The 16916-nt window shown below is 32.8% G+C and overlaps 1 protein-coding gene across 1 annotated transcript; it reads left to right on the forward strand.

Moving 5' to 3' along the window:
- The first annotated feature begins 10760 nt into the window (after positions 1-10760).
- Positions 10761-15597, forward strand: LOC130982330 (vacuole membrane protein KMS1). Its single transcript, XM_057906299.1, has 9 exons — positions 10761-10915; positions 11116-11186; positions 12366-12577; positions 12844-12922; positions 13188-13487; positions 13814-13950; positions 14301-14417; positions 14718-14897; positions 15071-15597. Exons 2-9 carry the CDS (start codon positions 11129-11131, stop codon positions 15248-15250), a joined length of 1263 nt encoding a protein of 420 aa, XP_057762282.1. The 5' UTR covers positions 10761-10915; positions 11116-11128; the 3' UTR covers positions 15251-15597.
- Positions 15598-16916: the final 1319 nt, after the last annotated feature.

The following is a 16916-nucleotide window of genomic DNA, read 5'->3' on the forward strand; positions in this document are numbered from 1 at the left end:
TTTCAAAACATGAATCCGGTCCAATTGTACGGGTCATCATGCTAGTAAGATAAGATTTAAACTCAATCCTAACTCTATTATTAAATAAATTTTATTCTCAATTGAAACCTTACCTACATTTTAAAATTTTTAACTCACTTTATCCAACTCTATCGACCAGTCCCACTTTACCTCCCTTAGGTAAGACTCAGAACTTTTGAAAAATCTTATTATGAGCTGATTTCAAATTTATTTATTTATGAGAGATTTTAGTTTCAGATATTATTTCATTGAGAATAATTAATTCAAGTTTTGATAATTAAAATAAAGATTTTACTTAATTTTATAATTATTGAATTATTTTCTCTATTTAAATTATAACGTTAGTAGTTATGAAAAAATAAGAATTTTATATGATTTGGACTAAATAATTAATATTTTAAAAATATTAATACTGATTTTTTGGAAAATAAAAAATTAATAATATTATCTCTAATTCTTGGATTTGAATTTATTGAAAATAATTTGTAAAAAATTGATGAACAAATAGTATTTTATATATTATTATTGTTGGATTAAAATTTATTTCTAATTACTATATTATCCCTATTTTTATTTGAAATTACAAACCTATCCTTAAACCTAATTTTACCTAAACCCTAATTTTCAACACACACACACGAACCCTCACCCCCCAGCCGCGCACACCCCACTCCTCCCCTCCCCCCTATATTTCCCTTCTCCCCTAATGAACAGAAACACACACACACACACACACACACACACACAGAGTTTTCCCTTCACCTATGAAAGAAAGAGAACGGAGGAAGCAGAGGGATGGAGAAGAGAGATCAGGAAGAGAGAGGAAGTCGCGCCATATCGCCATCCAACCTGCCTTGCCACCGTCGCCGTCCTTGTCGCTAAGAAAGAAGGACACCATCGACGCCGTTCAGGGAAGAAGAAAGAGCCACGCGAGAGTTAGTCGAGGAGGGAGCCTCTGCTATGTCACCACCGCGCCATTGCCGCACCTGAGTGCTGTTGTTGAAGCCACTCCTGCCGCCACTGCTACTAGGGTCTGTCGTCGTCGATGAAGCTTCAGCCGCCACTGAGGAAAGGACCCCAAACGCCGTCGCTGGGAAGGAGGCTTGGCTGTCACCGAACAGAACACGACGGTATTGAGAGATATCACCGTTGTTGATGCCGGAACTCGACAAGGGCTGTAGCGCCATCGCCAAACGACCGCGCTGCTGTAGCTGTCTCTGGGAAGGTCGTTGGAGCTTGTTGAGGATATTGTTCTGAAGCAATTCATCCATGTCAGTGCTCATTTTTATCCCTTGTTCTGCCTCTGCCACTGGGTTTCTGCGAGTTGCCGGAGCCCTCTGCCACCGGCAACCAACATTCGAGCTACCCAGGAAACCACCATTAGAACCACTATTGTTTTGGTAAGCTCTGCCCTATTTGTACTTCCTTGTTCTACCAATTTATTTCTACTTTGAAGCTTGTCACCGAAACTGTTTGTATTGGATAAAGTGATTATTGTAAATTACCTTGCCACCGCCGTTACTGGAGGTAGCAGCCGGCTCTGCTTGGAGACTGCTGCTAAGTCATCACCGAAGCTAAGAACAGGTGATGGGATCTGATGGAGCACCGCTGTTGCTGTGGATTTATAATATTGGATTTGTCGTGTTTGAATTCTTTAATTACGGCTAATTAAGGTATGGGTTTGTTTAATAAGAAAATGTTTTGGGGCTTTGAATACCTGATGAGTTTAGTAGATTAATGCAAATGGATTAATGCCTGTGATGTGAATGATTTTCTGTTGAAATTGATATGTTGTGTTGTTATCGAATTGGTTGATTTCTGGATTTTGGATAAAATGAATTGAATCTTTGGATTTCGGTTTTCTTTGATTTAAATCAATAATGATTAGTCTTAAATGATGGATTTGAAAACATTGACTTGAAACGTTGGTTTTGTTGAGTTGAAGTTGAAAAGAGGGGACCCGTGATGGGTGGCAAACTCCAGTTTTTAGGGGAGGTGCTGCCAAAATTTTTCTAATATTTCGAAAACGGATGTTCTAAGGGATTTCAAAGAAAATCGGATTTCTATGATTTGGTTGAGTGATGATTTTAACTTATTCGATTTTTCATAATACCGACAAGAGATTTTTGTTAACTAGTCAAAGACTTTAAAACAGTAATTTAAATATAAATTCAAGGGTTTGGGAATAGGAGTGTGAGTTTGAAGGTTATGCTTGAGACTGAGAGTGATTGTGATGATGAATGGTAGTTAAATATGATGATGAAGGATGATGGTAGGCGAGTTTAATACTATTGAATATGAGATCCATGATGAGATTAATTATGATTATGAAATGATATTGAATATGATTCTGATTATGAGACACCTGCTGGAGTAGATGCAGTGGAGTGATTTCGCTTGCTCTGGGATGTGGTGAGATACACCTACCTGAGTAGATGCAGTGAAGTGATTCTGCTTGCTCTAGGACATGGTGAGATATACCTTCCTGGGTAGATACAGTGGAGTGATTCCACTTGCTCCGGGTTCAGTTTGAAACTCTTGGGGTAGATGCAGTAGTTAGCCTCCACTTGCTCCCAATCGAGGTTGATTAAAAATTTGTGAAATTATCTGAGTTTCGGATTTCCTTGGGTAGATGCAGTGGGTCGGCTCCACTTGCTCCAGGTTGAGATCCGAGATTCTGTTGACCCTGCGTCGTAAGATGTGGCCGGACACTTAGACCTTTTCGGATGAGCTCTCCCCATGGATATTTTATTTTGATTGATTATGATTTTGAGCTTGGGGATACGCGCTCGCAGGGACTATCCAATGGTTAGCTACCAGGACATGTCGGATTGGCTTTGTAACCAACAGATGATATCGCCAGCCATATGGACAGACATACATCATTTGCATATGTTTGAATTATTTGGGTTTGCTTAATTGTATTGGTTTGTCTAATTGTATATGCCATACTATGTGATTATGTGCTATTTGCCTTACTTGAATATACTTGTGTATTACTTGTCTGCATTGCTTGTGTTTGTACAATTGAGAGATCCCTCATACTGGTGGTAGTGATGATGAGGGTTGTACTTGATATTGATAATGAGATGTTTGCTGAAAATTGAGTTTAATATTGAATTGCTGAGTTATATGCTGATAGACCGTGGTAATGAAAAGAGATAGGCTGAAGGGAGTGTTGGATAAAAGCTTAAGAATGTATGTTGTAGCTATACCCGGTTTCAGATTTGAATGGAGTAGGTTATCAGGTAGGAAGCTATTTTGATGTGCTTGTGGTCCATTTTCAATTTTAAACTATCCACCGTACTATTTTGTAAACTAAAGAAGTTTCTTTACGGTTTTTCAAAGTAATACTTTCTATAAAGCATTTTTCAAAAGGTTATTTCAAGGATAAACTACTTTTAAAATGAAACTAATTCTATTTGCAAGTATTTCTTTGCTTTGATGGTATTCCCAGCCCTGCTGAGAATGTGTGGTTTGTTCTCACCCCAATATCTTCAACCCTTTCAATGACACAGGTTCAAAGACTCAGTTTGAAGCTGCGAGAGATTATTGACTTTACTTATGAGTTAAGTTACTTTCATAGAGTTCCGTCGCTTGTTGCTTAAAATTCTTATTTTATACAGAGGGATAAGTGTTGTATTAGTAATTATGTGATTATTATTACTTGGTGATGTGTGATATATGAACTTTTAATGAGTTAAAAATAATTTTCTAGCATTTTATTAAAGATTGAAATGCAATATTGAACTAAAGGCCCAATATTAAATAGTTAATAAGGAAAACAGGTTAGTAACGCCTTACTTTTGGTACGATCATGACGTATTGGAAGTTGGGTCGTTACACCTTATTCTTTTTCACTCACCACTCTCAAATCATCGTCGCCAGTTTTTTCATATCGTTGTCCCTTTCTCTTACTCTGATAAACCATAGGCGTTCAATTCAAGTTTTGCTGCTTCTTATGTTCTATTTTCTCAGATCTTGACCTGAAAATGTTTGAGATCCGACCTAGAGAAGCCGTTGTGGTTAACTTCATTTTCGAGTTGCATCTCATGTTGGCCTGCCCCAATTTCGTCAAAAAAGTTCTTGCCACACTTAAGAAGATCAAGTCGAAGATCTTCACAATGGTGGAGCAGGAAGCTTCTTTTTCTCTTCTTCTTTACAAAATTAAAACTCTAAGCCCCAATTAACTAATTTAATATCATTTTACAATAAACTTCATAAAAATAAAATACCATGAATAGAGAAATCTGTTTGAATTTTGAAAATGATAGAAACCATAACAAATGTAAAAAAAATCGATCAACCACACAAAAATCAATCAAACTACCTGCACAACGACAATGGTCATAGAAGGAGTGGGAAGATTGCCAAATTTGTTTTTCGAGGGTGTAGAGAGGTGCCATGACGTTGGTCTTATCGCTGAGCAAAAAGGTGCACCAATGTGAGTTGTTCTGAAAGACGTACTCCTCAATCTTTGCACACTTTCAGAGGAATGATCTGACATTATCACAGAAGGCGGCGGAGGGAGTGATGGGGCAGCTGGGATGAGCAAAGGACTGGAAGCTGAAGATTTTTGGCCATCGCCTTCTCTTCTTGCATGCTTCCATCAAAGAGAAAGACATTGTTAACGACCTCTTTCCCTCTCCCTCTCCATGTCTCTGCTGTGAGTGTGAGTGGGGTGCCGTGTGAGGGCACAGACCTGGTGGAGCGGCATGAGATGCTGACGCAGTGGCGGACCAGGATGGGTTCGGATGGGTTTGAGGCGGTCTATTTCGGGTTGAGCGCATTCAAGCAGGTGAGCATATTGCATTTTGAGTGATTGTAAAAGGGAGAGAAAGGGGGCACTGATATGGGAAAATTAGTGGCGATGGTGGTTAGTGAAGAAGAACGAGGGAGGTGAAGTAGAGCTAGTTGATTCTGTAAGGGTAAAAGTTGGCATATGATTCGACGATTTCAGAACGTTTGGACCATTAAATGGTCCGATAACAAACATATTTTTTAAAATTTTTAAATAATTACTAAATAGTCTTTGTTTAATTTTAACTTCAACTTAATCCTTTATATGTTATTTAATTATTAAATCCACCATCTATTTTATAAATTATTATTTTATTATTCATCTATTAGACCTATGCCTCCTCACTCCTTTTCCTCTCCAACCTCGTTCCTTCTCCCACAATCAGTCCCTTTTTGTCCTCCTTCTCCGCACCTCCACCATGGTCGTCGCCTGATAGAACCAATTTGGTTGCGTGTGACTAAAACTTGACAATTTGCCACTAGCCCACAGGCAACACACCATGAACACTTAAAAACAAAAAAAAGGGAAGAAAAACGATGAGCTGAAACCTGAAAATGCATTTTCCTATCCATCTATTTTAGAAGATGTTAGAGTAAATCTTATTTGCTATTATAAAGAAGTTTAGAACTAAATTGATATTTTGGATTATTTTTTTTATCAATGTAAATAATGGATTGTTTTAGTATTGCGTCTTTTTTCTTGAAAAGTTATAATCATGTAAAAATAATGTATCCAATTTGTATATATAAAATTTTGTTTTATTAGTTATGGCAGTCTTTGCCATATATTAAAAGTGAATTTAGATCCTTTAAATTTTGAATTTTTACTTTAGAAGATAAAGTGTAATGGTGAGAGATTACACTTTTTCCTTTAAAGTAAAATTCATTAAAAGTATATAGATATTATTTGAAGTATAATTTCTAATATATTAAAACTGTTCAATTAGTCACCACTAAATAATACTGAAAGTTGCAAATTTTTTAAACAAAAATTAAAATATTTCATGTTAGCCATGGCAAAAAGACATCCAAATAGTGCTTCTTGCTCTTCTTCGTTGTTGGCTCTTCTTTCTTGTTGGCTCATTATTCATTCCATTGTGAATTTTTTTCGTCATTGTTGTATTTTTTTTTTCAATTATTTGCCTTTACACATTGCCATTTTTGTTCTCTATTCCTGTTTTTTCTCCAACTTTTTTAAGGAGTTCCCTTTTTTTATTTTGTTAAAGTGTTGAGTGCTTGAAATAGAATTTCAATTCTCTAGAGAATTTTATTTTAAGGGAATCAATGCAAAATATGTTAATCTAAAGAATGGTAGAAAATTAAAAAAAATTAAGTAAAGATTAAAAAATATTAATTTATGTCACAAATATTTAAAGAATAGAAATAACATTATTATATATAAACATATAAATAGAATGTAAATAAATAAAAAAATAGAAAAATATTTTTTTTATAAACAAATTAATTGTATAAAATAAAATATAACTGACAAGACATACTATTTGTACGACATGGTTGTTGAAATAATACATAAAAATGACATTACTTCATCGTAAAAATATAAATTTTTTAAACTAATATATATATATATATATATATATATATATATATATATATATATATATATCATACCAATCAATTAAATACATAAAAAACGTTAATCATGTACAAATTTCAATCGATTGTATTATCATACTAATCGATTGAATATGAAAATACTCTTAATTACGTACAAAATTCAATCGATTGAATTTTGAGAAAACTTATTCTCCAGCATAATTCAATTGATTGTGTTACCATGCCAGTCGATTAAATAAAAAAATACTCTTGTTTTTTTCAAAATTCAATCAATTGTTAATGTTATCCTAATGAATCGAACGTAAAACAATTGTATAGTACTAAATGAACGGAACATTATTCATTATATAAAATCAACTTTAAAACACATGTGTCTACAATTTAGAGATTCAGAACACCTGCGTCCATTTAATCTAATTCAATTCAATTTAGCAATTGCATTCCATTCAATTCGATTAAAAAACAATTCATTAATAAAATGTTAGTGTTGTTGGTGATCACGATAACGAAAGACGAAAAGAAGAAGAGAAAGAGAAAAAGGAAGAGGAGGAAGAGGAGGTATGCGTGAATTTGAAAAAAGAAAAAAAGGATGTATGCGTGTATTAAAAAAAACAAGAAGAACAAGAAAAAAAAAGAAAAAAAAAAAGAAGAAACGCATATAATAACACTCTTTTAATGAATAATTTTTATTGGTATTAAATTTATTTAGATAAACTTAAATAAAAAATACTTAAATATATAACCATATGTATAGTGCATACAAATACATTCACACATTACGTCCACTCACACACTAATTTGGTCACGGCTAAGACTAGAATCCAGTGTGGCTGTGTTTGAAGCAAAAAACTTTGTCATTACATCACATGCCTCAGTCACTTCCATTCTTTTCTTTTCCTTTTTTTGTTTGGTCAAAACTATGTTTCCTGTGTTAGGAGTGGCATTTGATTTATTGGGCTTGCTGGGTTCATTTAATCTCTCTTTTGTTACTTGGAGTTTATTGATTAATATTTAGCCCAATAACGATTCAATGGAAAAACTAATAGCCTATGACCCAAAAAAAAAAACTAATAGCGGAAACTCAGTCAAAAAGAAAAGGTCAAAATAAGGTCAACAAAAGCACACTGCACCAAATTAAGAGAGCATAACAAGTTATTTTATAGGTAAAAAAAAAAAAAAGTTTATTACATGGAGGATCAATGTGAAACAATATTTAAAATTGATAATAGCACGCACTGGAAACAAAGAGGGTCTGGGGCAATGCTTCATTGAGGCCGGGGAATGTTGTTGAGTTTATTTTGGTTAATTGAGTATACCAGTGATACCATATAAAATGTGTGAAATGAAGGGACAATATAAAAAGAATGCAGATATTAGAGGATAATTAAAATTTATTATTTTTAATTCGTAATTAATTATTAATATTTAAAAATATAAACTAAAATATATTATTAGATTATTAAACTAAAAAAATTAGATTAATAATTAAAAATAATAGTAAAAAATAATAAATTATAATAATTTTTTATATTTTTTAAAAAATATGAGTGAAATAGAAAATGAATTTTTTTATTATTAAAAAATTTAAAAAAATAAAGTGTAATTTATAATTTTTTATTATTCTCTTTTTCATATTTTTTTTATCCTACTTATAAAATTAATAATAAAAAATTACACTTTACTAGCTCAATTATTAAAAAACCGGTGAAGTGTTTAGTTATTGACAAGACAAGAGTCTCACTCAACATTCAACAACACCAGCATTCTATCTCGTTGGTGTTACCTGCATAGTGCATTGCACGCCATAGCCCATAAAAGTCATAAAACATTACATTGCATAATGTCTATCTAAAATAAATGGGATCCACATGACTCACCAAAACGCATAATAAAATATTATAACGCCAGTGTTTTTCTTTTGATGAACACAAAACAAAAGAAACACACACAAGACAATAGATATATTTACAAGAAAAGCAACCTATAAATATATACATTATAATCTCGAAAATTGTTATTTGATAAATGTAACAACGACGGGCAGTGACATTACTATACTTCCAAATTATAATTAGGGTGGAAACTTGTGTAGAACCGTTAAATAATTTTATAATTAATTTTATAGGAAGACAATTATATGTAAATTTTTACCTATAATTAGTCAAATCTGAAAATTGGTGACTGTTAGTTGACACATTTGCCCAATAAACAAAGACCGAAAAGAATGCTCTTGGTGTCAAAAGACTTGCTTGCAAGGCAAATTATTCTAACCGTTGCTGTGTATCTCTTCATTGATGCCTTGTACGATGCATATTCCTCATATTGTTTGGGATCACGAAAGCATATCTTTCTTCTTGCTTGTTCTCTTAACGGACTTGGTTTAATTTTAATAACACGAAATTATTAAAACCATGGTTAGCAATTGTATAGAAACAACTTCAACGTATTAACACGTTTAATTTGTATCTATATACGTGCTTTTCGTGTTTACATATATGTTTTTGCATTTCAGCAAGAAAAATTACTTACTATATTCCATATCTATGGTTCATCATTACGAAAGTAAACTATTGCATAGAAAAGCTTTGACCGTGTGAAAGGAGGACAGTGGAGATATATTCTTTCTCCGCCGTCTTCCTGTTTAATAAAATGTCCCGTTCCATTTTCGTCATACAGACGGGTGCAGCTATTCATGATATTATTAAATTTTAAAATTTAAAAAAAAGAACACAATCATAATAAATTTTAAGTGTGTTTCAAGAAGATAAATAGAATTGAGCTCTGAATGTTATTTTTTTTTATCTTAATTAATTTTTTTATTCTTTGCCTGCTGTTTAGTGGTTTTTGGGAGACCTCATTTCTCATTTTAATCCTTAGTTAAATAACATCTTTTATTTCTCTTATAATTAATTAATGAATAATAATTATTTTTAAAAAAATACGATCATAATAAAATTTTATACAATTCAACTAAATATTCAAATAATTTAAACACAAATTTAACATAATAACATACACATAAAATTTTTATATAATATATATATATATATATATATATATTAATTGCGGGGATTATTTTACAGTTTCACGGGATAACTACTTCAATCCTCGTTTCCGTTTCCATTTATTTGCTGGGTCTCCATTAGCTAATTTTTACTTTAATTTTGATGTATTGACAGTGTAAAGCATTTCACATATTCGTTAATCACATCTATTTTTTTGAATAACTATTCACATCGTCAATATAAACTGTAGTTATTTTTACTATGCATTACACTGACAGTACATCAAAATTAAATTCTTTTAGTAAAAAAATAGTTTTTCAATATTATATTCTCCATAGATTAAGTGTTTGTTTGAGCGTATTATTAAATCAATAAAAAAATTGTTATGTTTTAATGTATTTGATAAGATTCTAATAATAAAAATAAAAATATTAAAAAAATAAAAATATATTTTTTAAAAAATCTACAGTTTATATTTTTTTAAAAAAGTTTTTTCTTAAAATAAGATATTTTTTACATAATATATAAATAAAAATACTTTTATTTTATTATAACTCAAACATAATTAAAAATTTTATATGAAATAACTAAATGTAAAATTATTTTTATCTTTCTAATTTTTTTTAAAAAAGATAACTCAAAAGAATTTTTTCATAAAGGTTTATCCAAACAAACTCTAATCCTTTTTAAATTCAATTTAAAGTTTAAACTACAATGAATCATATAACGTATAAGTCAAGTTAACTTAAATACTATTATATTTGATAAAAGTAATTTAAATTAGTAAAATCAATAAATAAAATAATTAAAAGCGACTAATTTGATATGTACAAAATATTATTTAAATAAGATAATAAGTGCAAATAAAACAATTTATATAATAAGTTAAATTAAGCTATCTGGATTGGTCTAGTAATAAATAATTTGAATAGTATGCATGAAATTATAGATTTAAATTTTACTATAGTTACGTAGCAAAAAACACTCATTATAACAAAAGTATAAACTTAATCATATCATAAAAATGTTATATTATACACATTATTGTATGATTAGAATTGGACTAAGATAATTGTGAAAATTAGATTTAAAATTTGATTCAATTTATGCTATCTTTTAGAAATAAAATCTAAACCAATTAATGTTGTTGAGATTTTGCTCTCTTGTTAGTTTGGATTGGAATTTTAATTTAATTTAAACACATACAGATTGCACTGTAGGTATGAATTTAAAGGTGAAGATTGAAGGAGCATGCATGCAACTCATCATTGTATGTTCACCCTAGAGATTCACTTTCGTATCGATTTATTTATTTATTTATAATTAAAAATATTAATTGTGAAAATTGAGGTGAAGGAAGACATAAAAAGTGTTGCGGAAGAAGAAGGAGGACTTCCATGAGAAAGGAGAGGGAGTGCAACAACAAATTACGGCTCAGTCCCGATCTTCACGCAAAGCTACGATTTTGGCTTCATAGATCTCCAAAATTCATCTTCAAGCATTCCCAATCGGTATATAGAATTTTGTCATCGTCTTTTTCTCTTCGTGGGTCCTTCTAATCGAAGAGGAAATTTTATCTATGTTGATCTGTGAAATCTTCGCTTTGTTGGCCTAATTGTGATTCCCGAAGCTGGAAAGGGTTCGGTAGTAGCGAGAGGGTATTGAGGCTTTGGTCTTTTCGTTCCCCTAACTCCAAAGTTTTGTTTTTTAGTATGTGACAAGTAATGGGGTCTGAAACTACTGCAGCTTCTTCTTCTGAGCACTCCGACATGTCCATCTCAGGCAAGTCTTCTCATTTGTTTCTAACCCTGTTAGTCTCTCATGGAGCTATCCATGATCTGTTTTATTGAGAACTTTGTTATTATTTTTTTCTTTTCTTCTTTTTGGGGTAACTGGTTTATCTTTAATTATATAATCTATCATATTAAATATTTGATCTTTTTTTTTTTTTTTGTTTAGAATAGATATTTGATAGATTTAGTTGTTCTCTTTCGGCATAGATTTTTGTTGGGGGATTTTGCTTTGGAGTCTCAGGCATTGGGTTTTGGATCTGTGGTGGTGTTTTCTTTGTAGTTTAGGTCCTGATGATGTCCTGGTGATGATTGATGATGTAATGTATGGTGGAAGAGGATTTTTAATGTTATTATCATAAATATTATTGCTGCTGTTGTTGTTCAACAGTTCTTAGAAAGCATCGACTTTTTGGAGTCTCAGTTTCTCTCGGATGGGCTGGGAGACACGTTTTATTTTTTTAAGGGGGCTGCTGGGGAAAGTAAGCTGATACCATACCAAAAATAGTGTTTGAGAACATGATAATTTGATTTAATTGATGAACTACCTAAAACCAAAAATGTATTATGTTTAGCTTGATGGATGGGAGACTCTATTTGGATTGGTGGTAAAGGAATGGAGTTACATTGTTCCATCTATGTGATGGAAAACCTTGTTCATTTTCTTTCACATGCGATGGTGACTGGTTTTAAGCAGGCTTAGCGTAAATCAATAGTTTACTATGCTTTTGAAGGGTTAGATTCCTGGATAGGGGTTTTGAAACTATATATTTCACTTGTAACAGTTTCTTTTTGGTTGAATTCCTCAATTAGAGCTATGAAATTGTTATTCAAGTTTATTTCAAAAACTGTGGACTTTGGATAGGTGGGGAAGGAAGAGGATCCATACCCCATAGAAGCTGAAAACAGATATAATGTCATGAACATAGAGCATAAAGGTTTCTGGTTACAATGCTAGTGTTGGACCTTTTTCTACAGTACTGACATGTTTTTATGTGATTACGTTTTGAAATCCTTTTTAAAATAAATATAATATTTTCTTTAAGGGATTACTTGTAATTCAAAACAATATGCATGCTATTCTATCTTAATCATTAGGAAAACCCAGCAGGTTTTAATCCTAAGTTTTTTACATATTCCATATGCTGATTGGAAATTCTTTATTCTTCAGGGCTTCACGATAAGCACCGTCTAGAGCTAGAAAATTTGACACTAACCTCACAACCTTTCAAAACACTGAAACTCTTCATATTGGCTGTTATTCAATACATGAAGAAAACAACATTGTATTTGTTGGCAAAAGGTGGGTGGCTCATGCTATTCAGTGTTGCGGTAGGGACTCTTAGCATATTGCTGATGGCCTTGGATGGTCCTCACGGGAAGGTATATATCCATTCCTTGTAATTCATGCGTGAAAGTTTTAGATCAAAACATTTTTTTATGGGAAATAGTTTATTTCTTTGTCTTTTGGTCTACTATATGCAATATACCGTTGATAACATTCAGCTCTCTCAAGTATTCACAGTGTGGAGACTTATTTCAACCTTAGTGTTACTAGTGATATGGTGGAATTTCATTGATTCTGTGAACTCTCTCTCTCTCTTACACATACACACATTCTCTTTATATAAATACTTGTTGTTTTGCAGCATCGTGAGGAGGTTCTTGAATATTTCCGCTTTGGACTGTGGTGGATTGCCCTTGGGGTTGCATCTTCAATTGGCCTAGGTAAGAAAAAATAGGCATGTACCAATATAACCCAGAAAAGGATTACGAACATTCTGTAACTGAGGGATACTAAGTCAATTAATGTTTAGGCAGCTTTTGTGATTTGAACTTAAATTAAAAAAGATGCTTGCAATATGTAGTTTATATATTTCTGAACATCCTGATCATTCAACTTGTAGTCCATGGGTCTGTGTATTTTCCTGCACTTTTTTTTATTATCTTAAATTTTTCTATTCAACTGTTCTCTTGTCATTATTTTCTTCAGGCTCTGGTTTGCACACATTTGTTCTATATTTGGGTCCACACATAGCACTGTTTACAATTAAAGCAACACAATGTGGCCGAGTGGATTTGAAAAGTGCTCCATATGATACCATACAATTAAAAAGAGGTCCTTCTTGGCTTGATAAAGACTGTTCTGAATTTGGGCCACCATTGTTCCAGTCAGTATATGGTTCAAGGGTTCCACTTAGCAGGATTTTGACTCAAGTTCAGTTGGAGGCCATTCTATGGGGTCTCGGAACTGCTATAGGGGAGCTTCCACCTTACTTTATCTCCAGGGCAGGTACATTGTGTCCGTTTTTGTCACTCTGCCATTTTCAATGCACTTATATTTGTGCAATCCAAATATCCAACAAGACACAAATTTCCTTAAAATCAATTTTTGAGTTAACAAATCCAACTATATATATATATTGTTAGAAAAAAAACTTATTGTTAATCCATATTTATACTTCATTAATTCTTTAGTTTGCATAAACTTTCATTTTAAAGTAAATACTTTGAATCACAGTCTTTAGTTTGTCCATAAATTTCTGAACTCCATCTTCTGATTTTAATAAGTAGTTTAGTTTGCAATATTTCATTGCCTCTCTTCATGTGTATATATAGCACGTTTGTCTGGGAGTAGAGTGGATGCAATGGAAGAGTTGGATAACGAAGATAAAGGAATCCTGAATCAAGCCAAACGCTGGTTTCTTTCGCATGCTCAACATTTGAATTTCGTTACCATTCTTGTGCTTGCATCGGTTAGTATGGACTACATGTTTCATGTCTAACAATTTTTTCTTCTCCATTAAATAGTATCAGCAGATTATTTTTTTTCAAGGAGTATTTGGATTTATATTACTTGAATGCTTTTTATATGGTCATTCTAGTGTACCTATGCTACGGTGACTATGATGTCTATGGTATTTCAAAAAGTTTTGCTAAAATTAAAGTAATGTTTTTTGATTATTTAGCAACACTTTTTAACGAGTGTTGCTAAAAAAAAGTGTTATCAAAATGTTAAAAAAGTGACTTTAATTTTAACAACACTTGCATTTATTTATGTACTTCATCACCATGCAAACAGCTATTAACTGAATTTATACTTCAGGTGCCAAATCCTCTATTTGACCTTGCTGGCATCATGTGTGGACAATTTGGCATTCCGTTTTGGGAATTTTTTCTTGCGACCATGATTGGAAAGGCAATTATTAAAACTCACATACAGGTTTGTGAGAATCTTAGATTTATCCCAACTTCCTAATTTTGCAATTTGTTTAAGCCTTTTGTTTGCATTGTGAGGACTCTACTCCATATTTAGACTTGTAGCTTGGTCACTGCATTAGAGTGATCATTCAACATTTTGTACATCAAGGTTTACGACCCTGCATATAGCAAAGTTGTAAATTAGAGTGAGGAAGAGTATCTATTGTTATTTAAAAACAAGAAATCAAATCAAGCTGTTGCCTTAGGGACAAGCTTTTTTATTTTTCTAATTCACCTTGTATGATATATTCTTTTTTTGCAGACAATATTTATCATCTCAGTTTGCAATAATCAACTTCTTGACTGGATAGAGAATGAATTTATATGGGTTCTCAGTCATATACCCGGTTTTGCTTCAGTCCTGCCTAGCGTGGTGGCTAATCTGCATGCAATGAAAGATAAGTATCTGAAAGCACCCCAGCCAGTTTCCCCGAAAATTCAGGTACTGCAATGTTTCATGTTTATGAATGATTCTGTGCTGAATTGAATGCTGAATTTCTCAAATATTGAACAGCAGCCTCATAAATCTAGTTGATTTTTAGTTATGTATATAAATTTTTTATTTTATTTTTATCTTTATTCAGTTTGCTGAAAATTTTCATATATGATCTTCAGGGGAAAAAGTGGGATTTGTCTTTTACATCAATCTGGAACACAGTGGTGTGGCTCATGCTCATGAACTTCTTTGTCAAGATTGTTAATGCAACAGCACAGAGGTATCTGAAGAAACAACAAGACAGAGAGCTCGCTGCATTAACGGAAAAGTCAGTCTCAACAGATTCAGATGCACAATGAAATGATGTTGTTCTGCTTGTGTTGCCTCTTTTTAGTTGGTTCCTCTTGCAAGCAGAAAATTCGAATATGAATTACAGCTGTTCCTGAATGCCCCATCAAAGTTACTGCAGCAGAGCCCTATTAATCTGTTAGAAAGTTCTATAGGAAGGAATATACAATGAAGTTAGGAAAAAGTAGTTGCAGGTTGCAACATTTATTGTTTCAAGTTTCAACAATGTGACATTTGGGGGAAAGCATTGGTTGGATATTTAGACCTAAACACTACATTAGATACTGCTTGGAATGAATTATGGGAATCCTATTATTCTTTGGAAATGAATGGCAAGACAAATTATTTGTTCCCTTTATATCTGACTCGTTGAAAAATGGTTTATTCTGTCACTATGCAACACTAAGCACTACAGTAATTTACACTTCACAGAATTACAGCTTACATTTCTTGTCATTTGTCTTCTGATGAGGGAGTTCTTTTGTTGAATTGAACCTTAACGATTGCATTTTCTTTTTGTACACACTTTTATTTACGAGGCCGGCCAGAAACCCAACCCGACTCGGAAATAACCCGCACCCAAACCTAGAATTCCTCCCAGAGCAGCAAACAGATTAAAGACTAATCTGTCGCGGATCAAAGCTCCATTTAAAAGTTAGCCGTTGGCCAATGAGTTGCTGCGTGCACAAGGCAGGATTCGAAATCCCGACACTTGCTTAAGCGGATTAGTGAGCTAACCATTAAACTAACTTTTTTTTTTTTTTGGTTTCCCACGGTATTCCCCAACCCGGCAGGTCAAGGACTAATCCGTCGCGGTACTGAGCTCCATTTAAGGGTTTGCCGCTGGCCAATGGGTTGCTGCATGCACAAGGCGGGATTTGAACTCCCGACACTTGCTTAAGCGGACTAGTGAGCTAACCACTAGACCAACCCAACTTGGTTAACCATTAAACTAACTTAACTTGGGTTTTTGTACACACTTCATGTATTGGCATTAGGCCATGTTTTTGGTGCCAAGATTTTTTTGTTTTTAATGTTTTTGCAAATCGAACGGGCCAAAGGACAAGATTAATAAGATTTTGGTTGAACCCAAATTAAACATTTGAGTTGCAAGAAACTTTGTACTTATATAAGGGTCCATAAGAACTGAGAGTGTTATAAAGCTCATCTTCTCCTGACCAAAAAAATAAAAAAAAATAGCTCATCTTCTCTGGAGCAACATAGTCTCCGGCTGCTGGTTTTTCTGGGTCGGGTTTCCCGAGGTCTATGATAAAAAAAACCCATTTTCTCTTCAAAAACTATATACCGTACATCTTATATACCCCACCAAAAAAAAAAAAATCTTATATACCCTTTTGTTTTTCCTTATTTTTTTTTATTATTAACGTAGGAACCTAGAACTAATATGGACAAAAACATTTCTTGTGATTGATCCAAGATTCGCATATATACGACTACACCTAATCCCAACCCTAACCCTACTAGTACTATTCATTATCTATTGTTAGACACACCATCTCAATTGGTTACTTCTAATTATGATTTATTAAGGAAGGGAAGGGTACATGTTTACTACATTCAATCAAGTTTGAAAAAATAAGTGTTGTTGCTTACATATTTACATTACATCACGTCAAGAAAAAGAGAATGGATAGTGACATAATAAAGACTTGCGTG

This window comes from Arachis stenosperma, chromosome 5, assembly GCF_014773155.1.
Source record: "Arachis stenosperma cultivar V10309 chromosome 5, arast.V10309.gnm1.PFL2, whole genome shotgun sequence".
NCBI lineage: Eukaryota > Viridiplantae > Streptophyta > Magnoliopsida > Fabales > Fabaceae > Arachis > Arachis stenosperma.